Consider the following 26,207-nt stretch of genomic DNA (forward strand, 5'->3'; position numbering starts at 1 on the left):
CCTCAGACGGACGGTATGGTAGAAAGATTCAATCAGACATTGAAAACAATGTTGCGCAAGTTTGTGTCTGATACAGGTGCGAACTGGGACCAGTGGTTACCGTACTTGATGTTTGCCTATCGTGAAGTTCCACAATCGTCTACAGGCTATTCACCCTTTGAACTGCTCTATGGACGTCAGGTTCGTGGACCTTTGGATGTCTTAAAGGAGGCCTGGGAAGGAGACAAAGCAAGTGAGCGAACCAATATCTTGTCATATGTCATTAAGATGAGGGAGAAAATGGACTCGTTGGCAGAGTTGGTAAGAGTCAACATGGCTAATGCGCAACAACATCAAAAACAATGGTACGATCAGTCAAGTTGGAAGAGAACATTAAGTCCAGGTCAGAAGGTGCTACTGCTGCTTCCCACATCTGACAGTTCATTACTGGCCAAGTGGCAGGGGCCGTATGAAGTGTTACGGAAACTAAGTGCTACTAATTATGAGATCTCTCTATCGAATTGCAGGAAGAAGTCTCAAGTTTTTCATATTAACCTCTTAAGGCCGTGGCAGGAGAGAAAAGGCTCATGGTCAGAGCAGCTGTGGGCAAGAAAGGTGGATGAAGAAGAGGAACTGGAGGAGCAATACTTCCCTGTTGATCAAAAGTCAATTACCTTGCCAGCAGTAGATCATCTTACATCTAAGCAGCAGAGAGAGTTCCTGGTTGCAATGTTGCATTCTGTGTATTGTGCAAACGCATGAACATGTCTGAGGTGAGACATGCTGATAATTTTTGTGGATGTGCCACTAGGCATTGTTTAGTGCCAATTTTGCTGCTCACAGCATTTTTCTTTTGTTTTTAGCACCAGTATATGTGACATTAAGTGTTTTTTTTTTGTTGTTGTTGTTGTACTTTGTGGACTGCTCCTTATAAAATTCCGCTGTTAAAATAAACCACAACTGGCATTTTGAAAAACACTCCATTGTACTGAGCCTTCCTAACTTCTCCCAGGCCTCTTGACAACTCTCTACATGACACTCAGTTATCTTTTGCTGCACATCAGAAATATATTCTTTGGTTTTTCTCATTGTGATGGATGATTAAGGGAATTTGGGCTTTGTTTTTCTATTTATTTCTATTCTATTTTCCATTTATATTTCTGTGAAACAGGAAGCCATGGCTGGATAATTTCATGTTCATAATCACCCTGGAGTGCTCAAAATTGTGAATATGAATGGGAATATACTTCAGAGATATTTTACTCATAAAAATTTCTAGGGGTGCCAATAATTGTGTCCAACGTGTATTTGAGAAATCCATTTATTTCATAATGATATTTCCCCCCATTTTAAATTCTTATTATCCAATTAAAGGTTGGATTTTTGTGATTTTTTTTTTTTTTAAATCAAAAGGATTAAAAATGCAGATTAATTTTCACAGCCACCTTTGATCATATTTACCAAGGGTGCCAATATTTTTGGCCTCATTTGTGTGTGTGTTATATATATATATATATATATATATATATATATATATATATATATATAATGTGTGTGTGTGTATGGATCTATTATTGTTACAAGGCATCTGAGTCTTAAAGCATTAATCTCTTTTTATTTTATAAAACATCTTAACTTTAGTATTAAAAAAGGGTAAAAAAAAAATTCTGAGGTTTTAAAATGTGTATGTTGTATATCTAAATGAGATGAGATATTCCAGTGTTCTTATAGTTAAGTAGAACTGAAACTACAGCTAAAACCATTAATTGCAGCTATTTGCCAAGACAATATTTTAATTGAGTTTAACCTGATGTACTGAAATAACTCCAATTAAATTGAAAATTTATTTAAAAAATACATAGACGCACACGCACACACAATTGTTCCCCTGATAAACCTCATTAATTAATGACCATTTAATGATAATGATTGTAATACTACAATTGATTGCTTCTGTTGTCCTCATTTGTAAGTCGTTTTGGATAAAAGTGTCTGCTAAATAACTAAATATAATATAATATAATGTAATGTAATGAATAACCATTTCATTTTATTGTATCAAGTAAATTATAACACAGTAAATTATAACATATCAAATACGGTCTTAATTCTGTTAAACATGCAGCTATCATTGTGTGTTCAAAAATAAATTATTTAAAAATAAAAATAAAGTGATAAATACATTTTACAGCTCCTTTTTTTTTCTTTTAAACATGAGAATGCCATTGCAATACAGAACACTTTGCCAACTATGTCTTATTTTTTGCAACAAAGTGTGAGTATATACCAACCCACACTTCCTAAAAATACGTTTTTAGTATAAGGTGACAAAATGTGTTTTCTCTTAGTTATCACTCGACCCGTCTCTGCCTCAGACACGCAGCCCACAGAACGTTCACAGAGCATTTGATATGTATTGTATTGTACACAAAAGTAGCAAAAGCAGGCATACACGACATGCACGTAAATACTGTTGTGTTGAAAAAAATAATTTTGTGGTCTGTTGATCTTGAGAAGACAATGTAGGTCTTGCACCTGAAGCTCCAGGCTGTTCCTAGAGAGAAAAATGTCTGCATTGATTTCATATATCATCTTAAGATGTAGCTTCAGGTTAAACAATCAGAAAAGGCAGCTTTCTTTCTTGAAGGCATTTGAAGTGTCACTTTGTGATGGGTGAATTAAATTGTCAACACAAGTGTTGAACTGTAAGGTGTTACAAAGTGTAATAAATAATGATATATAAACTCATTTTAAAACCATAAAGCCACGGTCTATGTACTTCCTCCACTTTTTAATTTGCTGCTCACATCATTAATCTATGAGAAGTAAGTGGATGCTGCGAATTAAAGTGCACCATTTGGCATGGGCATTACTTCTGCACTCGCTAAATAGAGATAATTGACATGAAGTGATGGATTGCACGTAATGTACTGAGATTCTGGATACCATCCAGTACTTTATTTGATAATGATGATATACATGTATATATTTCTACAAATTGATATGCATGCAGACATAGAGGACTGTATAGTACTTACAATCCGCAAATGTAATATAGATACTACTGTTCAAAAGATTGAGCTCAGTACGAATTTTTATTTATTTATTTTTAAAGAAATGAATACTTTTACTAGAAATGAATATTTAAAAATTACAATGAAGGCATTTAGAATGTTATGATTTCAAATAAATGCTTTACTTTCTATTTATAAAGGAATCCTGTAAAAAATAATAATAATAATAAAAAAAGTATCACGGTTTCCACAAAACAATATTAAGCAGCACAACTGTTTTTAACAAAATAATAATAAGTACCAGGCACCAAATCAGCATATTCAGTGATTTTTGACACTGAAGACTGGAGTAATGATGCTAAAAATTCAGCTTTCCATAACAGGAATAAATTACATTTTAAAATATACTAAAGTAGAATACTGTCTATTTAAATTGTAATAATATTTCAAAATATTACTGCTTATTACACTCTCAGAAATAAAGGTACAAAAGCTGTCACTGGGGCAGTACCTTTTCAAAAGGTACATGTTTGTACCTAAAGGGTCCATTTTGGTACCTTAAAGGTACATATTAGTACTTAAAGTGTACATATTTGAACCTAATAGGTACAAAAGTGTACCTTTTGAAAAGGTACCGCCCCAGTGACAGCTTTTGTACCTTTATTTCTGAGAGTGTACTTCTTTCATAAGCTTTAAAAAAAACTTACCAACCCCAAACCTTTTAACGGTAGTGCAACATTAATTATATTCATTTTTAAAATTTAGTAATAATAAAAATGTGTGTAGGATTTTACAGTACTTTGACTGACTGTGCTATTCTCACAAAATGTGTTATCAACTTTAACTGGGGCAATTTTAATGAGCTAGTTTATTAATCTCAAGTCTTCTCACAAAAATCCATTAAATTATGAAAAATGGCTGGATAAACCCTTCTGTTAAAGCACATCTGTTGTTCACACAAACAACAGTTTGTTTGTGTGTGTGTGTGTTTATGAATATTAGTGGTGCAGCGGATCATAAAACTCACGGTTCACATAATATTACGGATTTTGAGTCACGGATCGGATCATTTTTCAGACCAGCAAAAAACAAACAAACAAAAAAAGTTGGGTTTTTATTAATTACTGAAAGCTTACTTTAAGTACTTCTATACCACAGCAAAAACTACTAGCTGAACTAATAAAGTCATTAATAAAACAAGAACAATTACACAAATGACAAGCATAGATGAATACAACAAAGTTATTAATAAAGTCAGTAACACTAATATTCAGGTGCAGAAATGTAATAATTGTAAAATAACACAATAGTGCTCTTCACTGCAGGTATTTATAGGCTGCTGTCTCTTTAAGACCAAATGCACGTACCTAATATTGACACACATCCAGTTTCTTTCTCAGCTGTTTCGGTCACTTAAGACATAACTGACTGTGTTTACCAGAATACTTGCCAAAATAGGTATTTAAACATAAGTTTGTGTGTATGTTTCCGTTCAAAGAGAAGTGAAAGAGAAATCAATCTGTGTGAATCGCACAGTCTGAATCGCGCCTCTCTCTCTCTGCGTGTGCTCGCTTCGGGTGTGTGCGGCAGCGGTAAAAAAAAAAAAAAAAAACAGCGCGCGGTTTTTTTTTTTTCAAATTGCTTGAATGGGTAAATTGGCAAGACAAAACACATGCAAATGATAAACTTTCTCTCTATAATGGTTAAACTTAACAGTTAACCACATGCATGAATCACATGCTTGCCGAACCGTGTGGTCTGGTCCGTACGGATCACGGATCATCTGCGATCTGTTGGACCTCTAATGAATATTGCTACAAATCCCATTCCGCCTCCAAAAGAGCTTCACTGGTTAACAGCCTAGCAGCTAAATTCACAAAATCCACAGGGGTGTTTATGATTTCTACATTTTCCTGCTTACAATTTATTTATTTGACTCTTCATGATGTCTACGTGTCTAAAATACATAATTACGAACTATTTATGTCATTTCCTTCTTGCTCAATTTTTTTTGTCAACGGGCATTTTGCATTGCATTTTCCTAGCCTTGTACTGTACATGCCTGAATGGTTAATGTAAAGTTGTTCTCTACATAGACCATCAATGCATAACTTTTCTGGTCATAAAAGGGATAGTTCAATTAAAAAATGAAAATTCTGTCATCATTTATTCACTCTGGTTTGCTAAACACTCAGTCCAGGTATAATCTTTCTGTAATTTTTCCATCTCAGTGTCTCTCTCTTTCACTCATTCACACTATCACTCTCATCTCTGGCTCTCTGTAGCGCTCATCACATTCCCATGTGCAGGAGTTTCCTGTCTAACACTATCAGATCTCTTATCAGGACAAGAGGTGTTTTGCTAAATCTTCACCCTTGCCTGCCTCTCCTCAGTTGTTATATCTCTCTTAGTTTAGATTAAGTGATCCAGCGGCTTCCGTATCTCTGTTTTTGCCGCTTCTGCATTCTTATCCCTTACGGTCGCACACATGATCAATGCTATCAGCTCTGTGTGGCAGTGATAAATTATGCATGCGCTCCAGTCAATGGCTGAGTTGTGGTTTGGTTGAGACACAGCGGTGATAGCGAGTCTTAATCAGCACCTAATGTGTGAGAACTTTTAACGTCCACCCCGAGGGCCATGAAGAGCGGCGTGGCTCTTTAAGTATGACTTATGTGGGAGCCGAGGACTTCATGCTCCATCATGTTAAGATGTTGTGCATTGCGGGTTTGAATCTGAATCCCATTCTTCACTGTTCTCTTCATCATTTCCGGCCCGTTTTAAATATTCTCAAAGTGTTGAAATTATTAAAAATAACATATATATACACTATAGTTCTGTAGGTGTGGTCGAAATTTGTCAACCGGTAGAGGTTTTGGACAATCGTTTCTATCGCGGTTACATGCTCACATGACATTGCTGTGCTATCATTTGCATGAGTTTTAAAGCATCGCGGTTTAAAAACAAGTGATTTTAAGCCATTTAAATGCAATAAGCAGCAAAAGAGAACTCATTTTGCTACAGTATATGCACACACTATCTGAGAGTTTCTGAGGGGCATGTGAAGAGAGTATTGAATTGGTTAAATACACACGCTTGTATGTCAAAATGCCCCTCTTTGCAAGTATCTTCGTAAATACAGTAATTTAGGTCTTAAGTGAAAGCAAATAGCTGAGAAAGAAAACATGTGTAACGGTATATTGAACCAGGCAGCTCTTAAAGTGACAGCAGTCTAATATCCCTGCTGTCTGTCATTCATGATAATCAAACAACAAAAGAGAGAAAAGTCTCTCACTGCATTTACACGGCAAGTCCTGATGACCAATTCCGATTTTGTGACTATATCCGATTTCTTTTAAAAGTGACCCGTATCTGATGTGTGCATTTTACACTGCACTTGGTGAAACAAGCCAAAAATAGCATATAACATCACAAATCAATTTGAATAGTACATTGAATTTAATTTACTGACATGTAATTCATATAGAAGCATTTTAAAACAATAGTTACATCTAAATGATTATATAGCCTTGAACAAATTCTGCAGGACAGTGATGATCTTCAGCTCCGCTGAAAGCTTGCAAGTGGAATACTCAGGTGGTAGATAATGTCAACATCAATACAATGTCACATCGTCTGCGTTTTTTAATAATTAAAACAAAATGCGTTCATCAATGATTGTATATCAAAGGCAGGAACATGTTTGTGTGCATTTAATTTTGTGGTTTCAATGGAACGAACGTGACTGAAGCGCTCGTCTGTGCACGAGCCGTCATCAAAGAGAACAGCAGTACATTTCATTGTCAGATTGTCTTTTAATACAAAAGAATGGAATTAATACTCTGCTACTCAACTAGAGAGGTTTCATTTGTTACAGGTATGTCTGTACCGTGAAATGTGAAATGTACACGGCATGCGCAAATGCACGTATCCGATTCATATCTGATTTATTTCCACATATGAATGAGACCTGAAACCGATCAGAGAATATCGGAATCCATGCGTTTTTTTGTTTTGTTTTTTTAATTATTATTATTATTATTTTTTTTCTGCTTACACAGTCATTCACCATATCTGATCTGTGCCACATGGGAGGAAAAAAATCGGGATTGGGTCACTTGAACCATGCAGTGTAAATGCGGCCTAAATCACTTTTGTAACTTTTATAAGAAGAAATATAGATTTAATTTACACAGTGAATATGCAGTGTTTTTATACATTTGATTACTTTATACAATGTGTGTAGCATTTCTTATTTATTTGTTCTACTGTAGTTTTTTGTCCAATTGTTTGTAATTAGTTTCTTATTCTTATTTAATTGCTGACTGTTTACTTGTGTTCAGTGAGTTTTTTTAGGCTAGTATTCCTTTTTTTCTGATATTATGAAATTTCTATTTCTATCATTTTGATGATATAAAGAACTTATTTAAAGCAAAAATGACTATATTGTGTATATGTGTATATATATATATATGTATGTATATGTATGTATGTGTGTGTGTGTGTGTGTGTGTGTGTGTGTGTGTAGTTTCCGTGAAACACAATTACTCATATTGTGGTATAAGATTTTGGTCATATTGCCCACCCCTATTCTATACTATTGTTATCCATTCTTTTCAGCACTAAATTAATTAAAAGCATATTTATAATTAATATTTATATTTTGACAGCGCTCTGCTTTTGTCTTCCAGGTGCTTCATTTGGTTTAGACTAGAGCACCTGTCACTCACTAGCTCTTCTGATTTTTCTTTTCTCTTTTTTTTCCTGTTTATTTCCCAGATGCCTGCAGGACATTACGGTTCATCTTTGAATAAATTTTTAGTTCTCAGCCTTTTATGATCCTGTGAAGATGTTAATGACTGTAAAGTCGTTGTTCCATGTGCCAATTCTTTGTTCTGGTTCAAACCTCTGAGGTGATAATAGTCTAGCTGGATGTCGTGGAAATGTGACAAGATTTAAACAATGTTTTCTTTGTTACTAATAAATGATTAAAATGTAATAATTTAATTTCTTTAATTATTAATTAGTTAATTTATTCAATTATTTATTTGTTTGTTTTTAGAAATAAAAAAATATTTCAGATTTGTATTTTTTATTTTTTTTTCACGTGTATATACACTTTTTCAGTTAGTTAGTCCAGCTTACCTTTTGGAAAATGTGGGTAAAAAAAAAAGTATAGAGAGTATATAAATTGTCCACCCTGGTAGAGTAATAAAAAAGAAAAAAAATCTCTGAGGTTCTTTTAATCTCAGTCACTCTACAGTCGCAGTATATGGTCTTTTTCACAAAATTGGATAAAATGATTCATACACCACAATATTGATCAAATGTTTCAACATAGTGTCTCATGACAAGCTATTATTTCCTCAGCCTTGTGCTTCCATCTCAGTGATGTTTCCGTGATGAAAGAAATAATGACAAAATTGCCAACCGCTCTGGAAGACGCATCATCAAAACATGCCTGTGGAGATCAGCGTAATATTTAAAATCAAATTACAGCTGAAAACACCAACTCCTCTTCCGATCTCATTTGTTTTTCTCTTGCTTGTTTATCTGTGTGTTTGTTGAGGTTATGTACTGTGTGAGTCTCTTAAAGGTCAGCTTCGAACCTGCGCCACCCGCTAAGCGCTGCATTGTATCTGGAGCACCTTTTTTCCTGGTATCTTGAGGCTCTAACCTTTTTTATTGTCACTTTTGTCACTTTAGAAGCTAAGGAGATTGTCCTGAAAGCTCAAATTTTAGCGGGAGGAAGAGGCAAAGGAGTGTTCGACAGTGGCCTGAAAGGAGGGGTGCATTTAACAAAAGAGTGAGTACCTGCCTAGACCAATTTTCTGAGAAATTTCCTGTCTTTCATTCCTCTTAAAACCCCTATCATTCTTTGACACCATGTATTTCTCACCAAGAAAATAGAGCAGAATATCACTCTACCCTCAACAATTGTGATGTTCTTAAACCTCAGTTGTAATGTGGAATGATGGATTCCTCAGCTGAACAAATTATATGTGTTACAGAAACTATAAAAATGTTGTGAAAAAACCCTTGAGAATGAGGGAGACGTTTGAAATATAACAATCTCTGAAAACTTTACCAGAAAGCCATGAGTTTTCCTCAAGTAGGGGCTGATTTATGACTGAATGCCTGCGTCGTGTATCACTGTCACGTAGTGTACTTTGGCATTTGGGATGAAGAGAATCGTCCTGAGAAAACACTCTGAAACGCAGCCTGATCTGTTTTATCTAGCAAATGAGCACAGCGCTTTTTGTGGCCCTGAGAGATCCTCTAGAGTTTGCTAGTATGTGCTTCTTAAACTAAAACTTCTGCCTGTACCATTGTTATTTGTAGTACAATTAAAAGATGATGCAGAGAGAGATAGAACTACGTGATCAGCAAATTAGCCCGATTTAAACCTGCATTGCTAGCATGAGCACCACAGCTCTTTATATTAGCGCACATGCATTAACTGAATAAAATAATCACAGTTGCATAGGAGTGTGCGATATTGACCAAAAATAATATCTCTATATTTTCTGGGATTTTATCGATAACGATAATTTGACGATATTTTGCTGAGTGTGTTATTGTGCTGATATCTTATGGACTGCCGTGGACAGCTGACTCCTAAAGTTTTTGATATTCTTCATATTCTGTGTGGTAATCAGTTCACACTGATAGAAATTCATCTTTTCCAATAAGTTTAAATTGATTTTAGTTTTTTTATGTGCATTTTTACCTTTTATATAGCCATTTTTTCTAAAAGTGTCCATTATCTTTTGAGTCAAATTCTTACATTTAAAGGGTTACTCCACCCCAAAATGAAAATTTTGTCATTAATCACTTACCACCATGTCGTTCCAAACCCGTAAAAGCTTCGTTCGTCTTCGGAACACAATTTAAGATATTTTGGATGAAAACCGGGAGGTTTGTGACTGTCCCATTGACTGCCAAGTAAATACCACTGTCAAGGCACAGAAAAATATGAAAGACATCATCAGAATAGTCCATCTGCCATCAGTGGTTCAATCTGAATTTAATGAAGTGACGAGAGCACTTTTTTGCGCAAAAACAATGACTTTATTCAACAATTCGTCTCTTATTCGTCAACGTAGCGCCATTTTGGAGAAGAATATCCGCTGGACGCAAATAACGTACGCTGTTCTGTGTCAGCCGCACCACAAGGATATGCTGTTGTAGAAACCAAACAGTTAATTGTGGTTTTAAACTACTCTTTATGATCAGAACATGACAAATATTTTTGAACTCTTTACACTTTTCCAGTCATTTTTTTTTTCTTTAACAAAATAAATATCTTAATAGAAAAAAAATAATTTCTTAGTTTCTGCATGTTCTAATGGGTGATATTGTTTCAAATCAAGAAACAGGTTTGTGTTGCCTGACTTTGGTAACATGTATTTTCAACATAGTGCAGTAATTAATAATATTACAAAAATCTCTACAGAAGTAGTAGCTTGAGTTAGGGTGCAGATGTAAATTTGTTCATTATCAAAAACAGTAAAATCTGTAAAAATTAAACAACCAATTTTTTCTTTCTTTCTTTTTTTTATTCTCCTGATTGTTTGAGTTTTATTAAAATTAACCATTGATCTTCCACAGTAGTATACGTTTAGATCATGATAACCACAGTTAAAACCACACATATAGCGCCTCAATACCATGGTAAAAATGCAACTGTATGGTTTCTAGGGACTTGTATGAAAACTGTAATCTAAATACACTTAGTATAAATACACAAAAATATCTATATTCCATTACTCCTTTAATACATGTCTACATTAATAATATAATAAAATTCAATATGAATATTCCAGATTTTTGCCATAATATCATGGTGCGGTTAGTGTTGCAACAGTAAATGCATAGTAAATGATGGTGATTTGTAGATTGAAAATCTTTTGGCTTCATTGTTGCGCACAGTGTCAATGCTGTTTCATATGATTTTAAACTAGTTTAAATTACAGAGTCATTTGAGTTTTTCGCTAAATTCGATGTCACAGCGAGTGCATTTGCTTATCAGCAAGTAAAGGCATCTGCTCTAGTAAACTCGCACTACGCTGTCGTTTAAACTTTGAATCGAGCGGATAAATGGTCTGTGTGGTGCGGTTCAAATGCACAGCGCTGCTTCGTTTTATCAAACTCTTGTTATCATTTTATCGAGGAAAATTATATCGCAATAATTATCGTTATCGTTTTATCACCCAGCCCTATCTGCACGCAACAATGGATATACAGCGTGAGCCGCATTGTCTGATCTGGAAAAAAACGACTCCTACGAATTTATTCTTTTAGTCAATTTGGGGCTTTGGGGCTCACATATTACAGAATATTTACCTCTGAAGAATTCCTGACAACTTTCATTTACAAAATGCATGCGCAATAAATGATAAAGGAAATCTCGTAAAATTGCGAGTCCTCCCACTGAAATTTCCCTTGTTCTGTGGTTCTCTCTCATTGGCAGTACGTCATCACCGATGTTATTTCCAGTCAAAACTCATGACAGACAGGTTCAGATATTTAGCCCGGGAAATATTTCTCAGGCATCAGTACCTGTCTCAGAAGGTGTCTTTGATAATTCACACCAGTCATGTGCCTGTGATCTCCAGAAAACTGTCAGCGAGTAAAGATCAGGCCTAAAGTCATGTAGTGTATACTATTATAATCATTCCTCTTTCATTGCTTTGAGTTCACAACTGACTCCCTCACTGAGCCGAGTCAATTTAAAATGAATTGAGATTGTTTACTGTGATGTATATTTTAGGATTGCGCGACTTACAATAGTTTGTTACAGATTAGTTGTTCATATGACAACTAAAGATACTGTAATTAAAGATACATGTTTACAACAGAGTTTTGATGTATAAATGAATAGTATTCTATAATTAATGTTATTCTAAAAAAAAAAAAAAACACATTTCAGAAGAAACACTCTATACAAAAATCATGATCCAACTGTAAGTGAATTTAAGTTTGAGACATACGTACATTCATTTATATATTAGTAAAGCAATTATAAGTATAAAAATGTGTCTCTATTTCAGTCCTGCTGTTGTTGGAGAGTTGGCCGGTAAGATGCTCGGCTTCAGTCTGACCACCAAACAGACCCCTAAGGAAGGAGTGAAAGTGAATACGGTATTAAAGAAAGCACTTTGTTTATCTCTGGCATATTATCTCTTTTTAATGTTGTTCCTTTTGAATAAATAATCGCTTTTGCACTTGGAAATGAAATCCTCTCTTTCTCTTCCTCTCTCCATTCTCCTTGTCTTCCTGGCTGCAGGAGAAAGCTGTATAATGCCATTTAAAGATGCACATTTTTTCCTTTGTCATTTTTTAAAGAAAGAAATATTCTTTTGCTGTTAGCTGAGATAGGTGTCGTAGCTCATTGAGATGAATAAACCGTGCGAGTCAGACCGCGGTGTGCAGGGAATGTTGGTAAACAGCCATTTCCATGTGTCACTAACAAGCAGAAATATCATTTTCCTCCCTCTTTCTCTGCTTCTCCCTATGTCTGACTCCCACACAGACCGGCGTTCTCCTACAACCACCCCGTATGTTTATCACTGTTTATCTCTCTCCCCCTCCGGAGGTAAAGATGGCTTCCTTCACTTAGCACATGTTTTTCCTCTCATCTTGAAACTCGGCCTAGAGCTCCCCATTATCATCCGCTTTTATTCCCGCCAGCTTCCCCTCACGCGACCGCCCTGAAACTTTTTGCACAATGACGGCATCCCATTTTTGTCTTTTTCCTGCCCGAGAAAACAGCCACGGGGGGTGGAAGTGCACGGCTGGAAGAGTAGGATGGATTCATAAAGGGAGGTGGTGAGGAGGAACAGAGGTGGGATATAAGCAAAAATAAATAAATGCTTTAGAAATGCCAGCTCGAGCGTGTGGCATCCCCCCACAAACTTCTCTCGCTGCATTTGAGAGAGTGTCACATTTGCTATTCAAGAGCCCTCTGGTTTCCTTCTCACATGGATGCGTTATTGAATAATGAGGTTTTCCTCATGAATTCAGAATACAGTATCGGTTTATTGAGAGGAAATAGGAAAAGTATGTTTTGTAAAATTGTGTCCTCCTTTAAGCCTTCAGAACATGTTGTCTTACTTCACAGCAGTGATTGGGACCTGGATATTTGATTCATATAATATATGAGAAAAAATTGCTCATGTGGAAAAATGTATTATATAGAATGATGCTGAAAATTCAGCTTTACCACCACAGAAATAAATTACGTTTTAAAATAAATGTAAAAAAGAATATTACTGTACAATATAACAGTTTTGACTTTATTGTTGCAAATAAATGCATCCTTAGTGAACATAAGAGACATCCTTCAGAAACATTATAAAATCTTACTAATTCCTAATTTTGAATGGTAGTGTGTGTATAAATAATTGTTTTGTTGTTGCTGTTTTTACTTTTTATGAGTAAAAAAATATATGTAGGTCAATGGCTGATGGCTGTTTGGTTGAAATAAATACATAAATATGTATTGAATAGATTTTATTTTGTACTCTTTATAGCTCTCAGCCCTAGAGGGGTTTGAATATGAATTAGGGTTTGAATATGAGTGGTGTTAAAAGGATGTAATTGTGTTGTCAGTCTCAGAGAGGAATGCTGCTTGTGAGCTGTCAGTGTGCCATCAGGACTGTGCGTTAATGTGCTGTTTTTCACCCAACTATGTTAGCGCAGTCTGTCTTGTTGGCCTTCTCTCTTTCTTTTCTGCTGTAATAGACTGTGAAGTGAGGAAATGGAGTAAAGGATAAAATATATGGAAAGACGATTCAGGAAATGGAATGAACAGGGGTGTAAATGTTTGGCTTTCTTGTTGCCTCCTTCACAAGCTGAACTCGGGTGCTGGAGCTTGGAGTGTAGGGGAGACTGGGGCAATTGTAACTTCTAAATTTCTTCAGTCTTATACAAGAGTGATGACACTTATTAACACATGCTAAGTAGCGTTCTTTTCCTTCCTGAGTGTTAAATTTTTTTTTTTTTTTTTCCCTTTTGGTGTGAAATGTTCAACTAAAATATTTTTTATATAAAACGGCCAAAATGTAAGTTTTAATGATAATTAAATTTTCTAGTTTGTTGGTTAAATGTTAACATGACTGACAGATATGAATGACACCTCAGATTCATGTAGACTGTTACTAATTGAAAACTCTATCCATCCATCCATCCATCCATGTCTATAGTACATCTATATCTGTGTGTGTGTGTTATTTAACAGTAAAGAGGGGACAGTAGTCTGTTATTGAATGTAAAAATGTTACAAATACACCTGGTCTTCCCTACGTTTGTTACAATTCATTTTTATTTGTTTTGTTTTATTTTGTTTTTTAGTGTGTTTTGTCTGAGTTTTTTTATGTTATTATTTATGTATGTGTGTGTATTTTTTTTTGTTTTGTTTAACAGTGAAGAGAGGACAGTAGTCTGTTACTGAATGTTAAAATGTTAAAAATATGCCTAGATTTTATTTTATTTTATTTTTTCTGGTCTGAGTGTATTTTCTTTTGTTTTATTTGTGTGATTTGTTTTGTCTTGTTTTGTTTTTTAGCCTTTGCACTGTTTATTTGTCAGTGAAAAGGGGAAAGTAACACCTAATGGTGAGAAATAGAATCCATTTGATTGTTATGGCTCTATTGAGTGTTATGGAACATGTCAAGTGCACAAACGCTGGTCCCTAACCCCTTGCTTTTCTTCCTGGTTCCTTCCCTCATCATCTTTTGTGTCACTTCTCTTCCATTTATTAGTTGTTATTTCAGCCCCCATTATTGGTGGTTCCGTCTTTATCCACTTACCGGCTCTCAATCGAGCTTCATGATGGCTGATTATCCAGTACTAGAAGTAGCTGTAGGACCTGCAGCCAGTAAACCTGCGCCCTGCTTCAGAAATCAGTCTGTTAATACGCCATAATGAATAGATAACGCGCAGTGATGAATCCCGTCTCACCTGGTGTTTGTCTGGTGTTTGTGCTGAGCAGGTGATGGTTGCAGAAGCTCTGGATATCTCCAGGGAAACATATTTCGCCATTCTGATGGACCGTTCCTGTAATGGACCCGTGATGGTGGGCAGCCCTCAGGGGGGTGTGGACATAGAGGAAGTGGCTGCCACCACGCCAGAGCTCATCTTCAAGGTATCTCCGCTCTATCTGATTGAAAAGGTGTAGGAGTGAGTTACTTTGTGATTTTCTGTTAAAGGGGTCATTTTTTTTGTGTGGATGTTTTGAAATAAACTTGCTTGGAAAAAACATAAAAATATACAGAAATCTAAGTTGCTACAAACAATATATATTCATTAGACCAGTTTAAAAAGTGAGCATTTTAGAATGGTTGAATTGAGCTGGAAAATGTATGGAAATGCCATATTTTAAAAGCATTGGTAACGCCAAAAATAAATGTATCTGATGTAGGTTAAGATTTTTGTATTATCTCCCATGGGAGAAATTTTCTTGGATTAGAGACTTGCTGCATCACCAAGCAAACCCAGACATTACATTTAAATACATAATAATATCCAACACATTACCAAAAAAAAAAAAAAACAGTTCAAACACAGATAATCACAATGTCAAACTTACCCAGTTTTGAAGCATAATTAATTGAAATACATAAAGCCAGATCCTTCTCTAAGCTGTATTTAAATCACAGGGTTTTTTGTTGGTTTGTTTGTTTGTTTTTTTGGAGAATTTTATAGACACATACAGAGTTTAAATGCCTTGAAATCTCTATGAAAATTATTTTGCATACCAGTTTTTGCACAGAAGACTTTTTTTGTATAATAGCCCTGTCCACCATTGTAAGTGAACCACATTTTTTATTTAAATTTTTTTTAAAAGATGTATGTTATGACTCTTTTAATGGACTTCTTTCACAGATAAACTCATATTAAGACATGTAACAGCTGCTTCTTATTCTTGTAGCTCTTTGTGATGTCTAGTTTTATGCATTATCTCTTTTGTGTGTGTCTATCTCTGTGTATGAGTGATCTTTTAGAGATGGCCTTATAATTGCAAAGCCATTGTTCTCCAGCTCTCGTCTTTTTCTCGTTTCAGTTTGGCTGCGTGCCAGCACTTAATTGCAGCTCTCTTGATTTTAATACGAACATCCGCTTTGTGTCAAATTTTAGCTGATGGTTGGTTTTCTCTTGCTTTCTCTCTCCCATCTCTTGCCTCAGGAAGTCATAGATATTTTTGAGGGGGTCCGAGATGACCAGGCGCTACGTATGGCAGCTAATTTGGGATTCAAAGGACCGTTGGAAAGACAGGTAATGGGTTTGGACTGAATCGCTGCCAAAGAAATTGTGCCATTAGAGTGTGTGTCGTTAAGCACAGCGGCCCTCACCTTACATCACCTCCCCCCAACCGTCCGCTATGTCTCCATTTTCACTCATGGAAAAAGTGAGAGTAATGGACATGATGACTCTGCCAATACAGTCATTAAACATTTCTTGTACGTGTTTAGGCCTCAGCAGACATCAGCGGTCATCAACAGTTCGTGCTGGTACATCGTTCACATAAACTGCCACCTATAAACAGGTCACAGATTTGCTGTGACTACCTTCGCCGTAAACGATAAGCACGAGTTTAAATCTGTAAGATTTAATGACATTTATACCAAGGCCTCGTACAAGGTCTCTGAGTGACTCCTGTTTCCTTATTTTCACAAAATGTGCGTTTTTCCTTGCCTGTCACTTAATGTGAGTCAAATACAAAAATGGTATAAATCTAGCGTTCAGATAACTGTTCAAATATTTATGGACACTTAACATTTACCCATTGCTCTTTATATTTTGGGGAATTTAGCAGGGAATTTAAGAGTATGAATTACAAAATGTAAGTATTACCAATGTATGAAATGTTAAAGCATTACAAAATCTACTAAATTGTTCCGGAAGGTCAAAATTTTTATTTTTTTTAATTTAAGGTGAAAAAGTGTGAAATGATTATGAAAAATGTATTACAATGTACAGAAGTATTACTAACACATGAAATATAGGAAATCTACAAAATGTTAATGAAAGACAAACGTTTTTCCTTATCTACAAAGGTTTTGTGAGAATATGAAATATGACTATTACAAAAGTCTTTCACAAAAGTGTTGCAAAACTATGAAATGCTAAAGTATCAAAAATTCTATAAAAGTATTACAAGATGACAAGAAGTATTATACGTTTTTTACAGAAAGTTAAAATATGATTGCATGTTAAAAATAGTGCTGTTAAACGATTAATCGCGATTAATAACATCCAAGTTTTTGTTTACATAATATATGTTTGTGTATTTTATATATTTATTATGTGTACAGTGGGGCAAAAAAGTATTTAGTCAGCCACCAATTGTGCAAGTTCTCCCACTTAAAAAAATGAGAGAGGCCTGTAATTTTCATCATAGGTATACCTCAACTATGAGAGACAAAATGAGAAAAAAAACAATTGGTGGCTGATTAAATACTTTTTTTGCCCCACTGTATATATAATACAAACACACATACAGTATATATTTTGAAAATATTTACGTGTATATATTTATATTCATAATTTATATTAAATATATATATATATATATATATATATACAGTACATCATATTTTTCTTAAATATATATATATATATATATATATATATATACATACATAACAAATATACACAGTACATACCCATTATTTTATTTTGGATGAGATTAATCACAATTAATTGACAGCACTTGTTAAAAAGAATGAAATTAAATGATTCATAAGTGTTATGAAAGTCTGAAATATTTGTACAGATGTGAATTGAGATTACAATATGATTTACCAATTATTTTCAGATCCATCTGTTGATTTTATATATAAACACTGTTGACAAAAAGTAGGGGGGCATCTATGAAACCTCTTAAAAAAAGCATGTTTTTAATATTAACCTCATCTCCCTTCAGGATATATGGAGGAAATATTCCTATTAAAACTAATGGCAAGTAAAGTTTGTAAAGAATCAGTGTTTTCCGACCTTATATCTAAAGCAATTTAAAGGAATCTGTAATAGCTGATGTCATAATTAGGCTAAATCATGTTAACTTATAGAATCTCTCAAGATTGTTTATCTGTGTATGCAAGTATACAGACATTGGAGAAGCTTGGCATTATGGAAATTACTGCTAAATGTCTGGCTTGTCAGTTTGGCTCTTCTAAAGTCATGCTTTTACAACGCATCTTTTGCGAGCATCTATTTGAGTCAATGCTAATTAGAATGTTTGGGATGCAGTATACTGTTAACTCAGCTTCACCACTTTGAAGTGCAGCGATATGACAAAGAGCCGGCGCTTGTCTGTGCGTGCTGATGAGAGCAGCGCTACAATGTTTTCTGTCAGCATGCACTCATTATCAAAAGCGCTTCCATTGGCTATGGGAAAGGGAGATGTCATTTTAGCTCTTAGGCGCTTTGAAAGTAGAATTTGTTAGGATGACATGCTTTCAGAAAGCACATGAAATAGCAAAGTGTAGAGCAATAAGTAGTCGGTTATCTTTCCTGTCTTAACCTCTCGTCAAACTTTAGCTGTGGTAAACCGTTTAAGATGCTGCCTTTAGTAATGAAATTAATAAACGAATGGAACAAAAATAAATAGTTGTGAACGTTTCACAAATAATAACATTTACCTTTTACTATTTTTGTGAATTAGGAGATTACTGTGATTGAGCATGAATTTTAATTTGTCAAAAAGGATCCATACCCTCGTTTTTGCACAGAAGGCTATATATATATATATATACATGTGTGTATGTGTGATTGTGTGTATATATGCCTACTGTGCCTTTTAAGCCTTCTGTGCAAAAACGAAGGTATGGATCCTTTTTGACAAATTAAAATTCATGCTCAAAGTAATATAGATTTTATTAAAATTCTGAATTGTTACAGAAAGGTAAGATGTTACAAAGTACTGTATAAATCATTATGTAATCTTCTATAACATTATGAAATATTCAAACTCTACAAAAGTATTATAAACATGAAATATGATGGCATTGCAAAATGTAGTTAAGGAAGCCAAAATGCTTAAATTTTGTTACCAAGTGTTAAAAGCATTATGGAATCTTAATTCAGTCCTATAAAACAGTATTATAATCCACAGAAGTATTACAAACAGGAAATACAAAAAATATTAGGAAATCAACAAATTTGTTGCTAAAAGGCAAACTACAAAACTATTAAATCATTCTTGTAAGTTTTATGAAATGTGAAACTCACAAAGAGTATTGAAATACACTGTAAAAAGTGATAAGTTGACTTAACTTAAAAAAAAATTGAGGAAACCCGTTGCCTTGAAATTAAGTAAATAATAATAAAAAAAAGTTAAGTGAACTTGACAATTCACTTAATTTTTTTTTTTTTAAATATTTCTTTGCTTAATTTTAAGGCAACGGGTTTCCTCAATTTTTTTAAAGTTAAGTCAATTTATCACTTTTTACGGTGTACTAAAAAAAAGTACTAAAAAAGTATGAAATGTTTACAAAATTGTTACAGAAAGTCAAAATATAAAAATTGTATGTTTACAAAGTTATCCTTGAAAGTGTTCTCAAAAATATGAGACATGTTATATATACAGAAATATTACAAATATATGAAATATGTGAAATATATAAGAAAATGTAACTAAAAGACAAAGTACTGTGAAATTACGAAAGTATGAAGTATTAGGAAATCTTTGCAGAACAGATTAAAAAAAATAAAGCTGTTTGAAGTCTTTCATGGACATATGAAGGATTATAAAATCTTTCACAACAGTGTTACAGAAGTATAAAATTATCACGTAAAAGTTTCACAAACGTATGAAATATAAAATTATTGTAAAATATACAAAAAAGGTAAATATTAAAATATTCAATAAAATCCAACATTTCAAATAATATTTAAATATTTAAATGTCACAAAATTACGAAACTTTCATGAAAGTATAAAAAGATACAGAATCTATGGATTAAAAAACATGTATAACAGTATTATGAAATAGAAAATCATCAACAAATCAATGCATTACAAAATCTCATATAACTAGCAAATCTCACTATCCAATTTCCAGCCGTTTTCCAGTCGTAAGCCTGATTTGTATAGCCGCTGTGAATTGGAGAGAGCTGCTGGACGTTGCCATGTCTCTCATCAGGGAAGCATTAACTGCCACCGTGACTCCCTGCCGAGTTAATGGCCCTACCGACTCCAAATCAATTTTTGTCACGTTTGAAGTTTTCAACGGCAACTTCTCATTGTCTTTCCACCGACCGTTCTGACCAGCGGAGCAAGTGTCCGGTCACAGATGCGTCCTCATTATTGCACAGTGTACAGTATATAGCCCAGAATGAATGAAAATGTGTCTTCAGATGTGCTTGAGAGATGTCAAGGTAGTTTGAATAGCTTATATAAGCTCTCAGAGCTGTGCAGCTGGGTAATTAGTGCTCTCTGTGCTTCTGTCACAGGCTGCAGATCAGATTAAGCGACTCTATGATCTGTTCCTCAAAGTCGACGCCACTCAAGTCGAAGTCAATCCGCTCGGAGAAACACCTGAGGGACAAGGTAAGACGTGTGTGCGCGCGTGTGTGTGTGTGTGTTCGAGCGTGAATGACAGACAAAAACGCTTGCTCACGGATTGCATAAGAGCTTCTGTAAAGATCCAAATAGGACCTTGCAGCTTCCAAGGATAAATGTAATTTCACACTAATGTTTATATCAAACTCGTGGATAATGGAGAGTGCTGCCTCAGCAAAACTTTACAGGGCTTCTCCCACGTAACACTGGCACAAATATGTTCGTAATATGACCAAATACTACTCCCAATACCATTTCCACTTGTTTTTTTTATAGGTACCTGTTAGGAAATGATGTAGGATGTTGTAACGTTTATTGGTATGAAATTGCATACAGTAGGTCCAGAGAGGGTAATGCCTGCAGTATTAGCCTGTCAAATTAAAGAAGGGGAGAGAAATCATCTCGGTCCTACACCATAATGGCAAAATGATTTAGTCCTCATAGGGGCCGTCACAAAAGTGCCACCACATTTTCTCTACTTTTTTCCTTTCTTTTAATTTCCTTTTTATTTTATTGTCTTTTCTCATTTTATTTTATTTTATTTTAATTATTAATTCATATTTTTATTTAACTTAATTACATACATATTAATTTAATTATATATATACATACATATACACACACACACACAGTGGGGCAAAAAAGTATTTAGTCAGCCACCAATTGTGCAAGTTCTCCCACTTAAAAAGATGCGAGAGGCCTGTAATTTTCATCATAGGTATACCTCAACTATGAGAAATTTTTTTTTAAAGAATTAATTGGTAGATTCCTCGGTAAAATAAGTATTTGGTCACCTACAAACAAGCAAGATTTCTGGCTCTCACAGACCTGCAACTTCTTCTTTAAGAGCAGGGGTGTCAAACTCAGTTCCTGGAGGGCCACAGCCCTGCACAGTTTAGATGCAACCCTAATTAAACACACCTGATCCAGCTAATCAAGTCGTTAAGGCTTATTTGAAAACTACATGGTATGTGTGTTGCAGCAGGGTTGGAACTAAACTATGCAGGGCAGCGACCCTCCAGGAACTGAGGTTGACACCCCTGTTTAAGAGGCTCCTCTGTCCTCCACTCGTTACCTGTATTAATGGCATCTGTTTGAACTCGTTATCAGTATAAAAGACACCTGTCCACAACCTCAAACAGTCCAACTCCAAACTCCACCATGGCCAAGACCAAAGAGCTGTCAAAGGACACCAGAAACAAAATTGTAGACCTGCACCAGGCTGGGAAGACTGAATCTGCAATAGGTAAGCAGCTTGGTTTGAAGAAATCAACTGTGGGAGCAATTATTAGAAAATGGAAGACATACAAGACCACTGATAATCTCCTCGATCTGGGGCTCCACGAAGATCTCACCCGTGGGGTCAAAATGATCACAAGAACTGTGAGCAAAAATCCCAGAACCACACGGGGACCTAGTGAATGACCTGCAGAGAGCTGGGACCAAAGTAACAAAGGCCTCAAATCCTGCAGTGCCAGACGTGTCCCCCTGCTTAAGCCAGTACATGTCCGGCCCGTCTGAAGTTTGCTAGAGAGCATTTGGATGATCCAGAAGAGGATTGGGAGAATGTCATATGGTCAGATGAAACCAAAATAGAACTTTTTGGTAAAAACTCAACTTGTCGTGTTTGGAGGAGAAAGAATGCTGAGTTGCATCCAAAGAACACCATACCTACTGTGAAGCATGGGGGTGGAAACATCATGCTTTGGGGCTGTTTTTCTGCAAAGGGACCAGGACGACTGATCCGTAAACGAAAGAATGAATGGGGCCATGTATCGTGAGATTTTGAGTGAAAACCTCCTTCCATCAGCAAGGGCATTGAAGATGAAACGTGGCTGGGTCTTTCAGCATGACAATGATCCCAAACACACCGCCCGGGCAACGAAGGAGTGGCTTCGTAAGAAGCATTTCAAGGTCCTGGAGTGGCCTAGCCAGTCTCCAGATCTCAACCCCATCGAAAATCTTTGGAGGGAGTTGAAAGTCCGTGTTGCCCAGCGACAGCCCCAAAACATTACAGCTCTAGAGATCTGCATGGAGGAATGGGCCAAAATACCAGCAACAGTGTGTGAAAACCTTGTGAAGACAACAAAGGGTATATAACAAAGTATTGAGATGAAATTTTCCACCATAATTTGCAAATAAATTCTTTCAAAATCCTACAATGTGATTTTCTGGATATGTTTTTCTCATTTTGTCTCTCATAGTTGAGGTATACCTATGATGAAAATTACAGGCCTCTCTCATCTTTTTAAGTGGGAGAACTTGCACAATTGGTGGCTGACTAAATACTTTTTTGCCCCACTGTATTAGTGTATTTAATTAGTTTTAATTAATAGTTTTATTAATTTATGAATTATTTTCCCTGTTCTTTTATTAAAATTTTTAATGATTAATATATAATAGTAATATAATATAATAATATATAATAGTTTTTTGTTTTGTTTTGTTTTTTTACTTTTTTGTTGTTGTTTTTTTCTGTTCTTTTTTCCTTTGTTATTATTGTCTTTTCTAATTTTATTTTATATAATTTTTAACCTTAAATTTTTAATATTTATTTTTTTACCTTTCTCTATTGTTCTTAACTCTTTATATTTATCTGTACATTTGTCTTTATTTCAGGCTTTCATTCATTCATTCTTTCGGTTTGTTTTGTCTATAAAAATCATAATAGAGCTTTTAAATACTGGCATTAATCGTGATGTTTTCTTGACAGCAGCATCAAAACAAAAGTCAATAAATAACTTTGGCTGTCTTTAGATGCATTGTTTGCTTTATTTTATTTGTCAAAAGTGACAATAGCTGTCTTGGTCTCATACTTACTTTCAAACATATTATCAAACTGCATGTTTTCATTAAACATCAAAAAACGCTGTTTTGTCAGCTTGCGGTGGTGAAACTGATCTAGTTTCTTTGTTGCGCTCTCTGCTTTGCATTCATCTTCCTTCCTTATCTGTTCTTTACCCATAGTTCCCTGCAAAAGTAAGTGAAACTCTCCTGGTAACAGTGTAAAGTTTGATATTAGCTCAGTGAACCCAGTGTACTTCCCTACACAGATTAGCTTTGTTAGCGAGCACCAAGTCCTTGCAGGCTCGAGAGGCTGCAAAACACTACAAATGAGAGACTTGCTGGGTCTGGTCACATACGGCCAAGACAGTCACAGAAAACTCTATTCCCAGGCTAATTTTCTGATACAGCTTCTGTGTTTGTGTGGCTGTTTGTTCTATAAGATGCTCCTGCTGCACAAAATGAGGTATATAGATGTACATAGTGTCAGTAAAGATCATGTTTACTGTAACTATGGGTTTTTGTCATCAGCGCAGTATGACTGTGTTTACTTATATGCAGCTCCCTTTCACTCGGTGTAAATTATTGGATTTGGAACTGCCTTCACCAATTTGCCACATGCACTAGAGATATATTTGAATAATAACAGGTGCTTTGAAAAACTCATATTGAACAAATTGAATATGTCAGAATCGTGACCAACTGTAAAATAGAATCATTGACCATTGGAAAGCCCTCCTAAGTCAGTGAATGTCATATACTTTCTGCAATTCAAATCGTGTCATATGGATTTCTGTTTTATGAAGTCATAAAAATACATTAATAATCAAAATCAACTTTCTTAACTGAAAACAAATTAGCCAATATGATCAAATTTGAGATAATGAATATTTTAAAGTGAACTGAATTTAAAATAAAGCTGCATTTATTTTTGGTCAAAATATTTCTATTGTAATGTATTTTAAAATGAAGATGTCATTTATATGATGATTTAGTGCTCAAGCAACATTGTTATTGTTATCTGTGATTTTTTTTTTTTTTTGATAAAAAGTTAAAAAGATAATATAAATATTTTGTATCATTATAAATGTCTTTTGTCTTTTAATCAATTTAATGCATCTCTGCTGAATAATAGTATTTATTTATTCTTTCACAAAAAAAATACAAAATCAATCAATAAATAAAAATAAAAAAGGATAAATAAATAAATAAACAAAATAAAACTTGCAGACCCCAAATTTTTGAATAGTACTATGTGTGTATACAAACTGAATTTCTTCTCTCCTTATTTTAAAGAAAGGTGTAGACCAGGGGTCTTCAACTAAAACGGCTCGAGGTCCAGTAATGAACCCTCCCCACCAGCCGAGGTCCGAACAATTATATATAAAAAACAATTGATGGTTTTTGCCAGGCCAGGGTATCTGCAGGATATTTAAGCTTAAATTCAAGACTTTTAAAGACCTATTTTAAGACCTGCACAAAAAAATAAAAATAAATTAAAAATTAAATGACTGTAAAAAGCGTGATTTACAGTTCAGATGCAGGTTTTCACAAAAACAATCAAGTATTATATTAATTAAATAACATATAAATATATTTAACTGCCTTAATTGTTTACATTTTATAACACATTATCTTCTTGTTGATCCACCAGTTCACATTTACAACTCTGCGTGTTTGCTGCTTAAAAACATGGATTGATTTTCACATTGGCCTTTGACAACAGCAGACTGTACGGGCTGATTGAAAATGGAAAATCATTCTCTTCCAGCAGGTGGCGCTTTGGGAATGGCAGTACACAAAGCCCAAGAGACAGACTCCACAAAGCAGCGAAGCAGATGACTTTGAAACGTGCAGCGCTCATATTTATTCAATGAATAGCCGTTTTTAAGTTTAATCGCAATTCTTGTCTTTCAGTCCCCACATTTAAGACCTCCTGAAATCATAATTAAGACTTTCTTGTAACTTTTAAGATTTTTAAGTCCACTACCGTAAAGACTACAAAAGCTGCGCCAGTTGAAATAGAAGCTAGATATGTAGGTCCGGGTCCAGATGGGACGGCTTCTGGGTCCGGACCCGGACCCGGACCGCGGTCCGCCTGTTAGTGACCTATGCTGTAGACATTTACATTTAATCCTTACAAAAATGTAAAATTTGATTTTAATCCAGAATTATTACAGAATTAATGAGATTACAAAAAGGTTTGTTCAATTTGTTTGTGTGAACTGCAGTTTTTGGAATAACACAAAATGACCTGTAAACTTTGAAATGTAACTTTGCTTTTTTATGCTGTTTGTTTATATTTCCCTCCCTGTATACTTCTGTATGAGTTTGACACAAAAGTGCATTGAAATACAGTATATGTCAGTATGTTCCAACACTTTTCTGCTGACTGTCCACAGTGGTTTGCTTTGATGCTAAAATCAACTTTGACGACAATGCAGAGTTCAGACAGAAAGCCGTGTTCGCCATGGACGATACCGCAGAGAGCGACCCCTTGGAGACCGAAGCAGCCAAATATGATCTCAAGTACATCGGACTGGATGGAAACATAGCCTGTTTTGGTTTGTTTTAATCTTTCATATACTAACATACCAGATGAACGTCTACATGAAATAATGAACAACATACCAAATGAACTTGAAATTTCAAAGCTTTCAGAAACCTGTTCCACATCAAGCTCAAGTCTCAAGGGATATTTCAAATCCAGCTTTAGAAATGCTCTTCTTAGTAGTTTCCAACATGTTTATTTTAGTCTTGAGAACAGGATTTTGTGAAAGTGTTACCAAATGGGCGCCGATCCAGTTATCATCTCCAGCAACTCTCTAACAGCTCCATAAGGGACCTGCCTGAACCGATGGG

The 26,207-nt window shown here is 35.0% G+C and overlaps 1 protein-coding gene across 1 annotated transcript in view; it reads left to right on the forward strand.

Moving 5' to 3' along the window:
- suclg2 (succinate-CoA ligase GDP-forming subunit beta) overlaps positions 1-26,207 on the forward strand; it is a 125,308-nt gene that overhangs the window by 51,256 nt on the left and 47,845 nt on the right. Inside the window, exons 3-8 of the mRNA XM_058790905.1 lie at positions 8,700-8,799; positions 12,047-12,137; positions 14,989-15,141; positions 16,182-16,271; positions 20,453-20,549; positions 25,748-25,909. Of these exons, the coding sequence (XP_058646888.1) occupies positions 8,700-8,799; positions 12,047-12,137; positions 14,989-15,141; positions 16,182-16,271; positions 20,453-20,549; positions 25,748-25,909 (693 nt within the window). The remainder of the gene's footprint in view (positions 1-8,699; positions 8,800-12,046; positions 12,138-14,988; positions 15,142-16,181; positions 16,272-20,452; positions 20,550-25,747; positions 25,910-26,207) is intronic.

The sequence above is a fragment of the Onychostoma macrolepis genome, chromosome 11, assembly GCF_012432095.1.
Source record: "Onychostoma macrolepis isolate SWU-2019 chromosome 11, ASM1243209v1, whole genome shotgun sequence".
NCBI classification, from domain to species: Eukaryota; Metazoa; Chordata; class Actinopteri; order Cypriniformes; family Cyprinidae; genus Onychostoma; species Onychostoma macrolepis.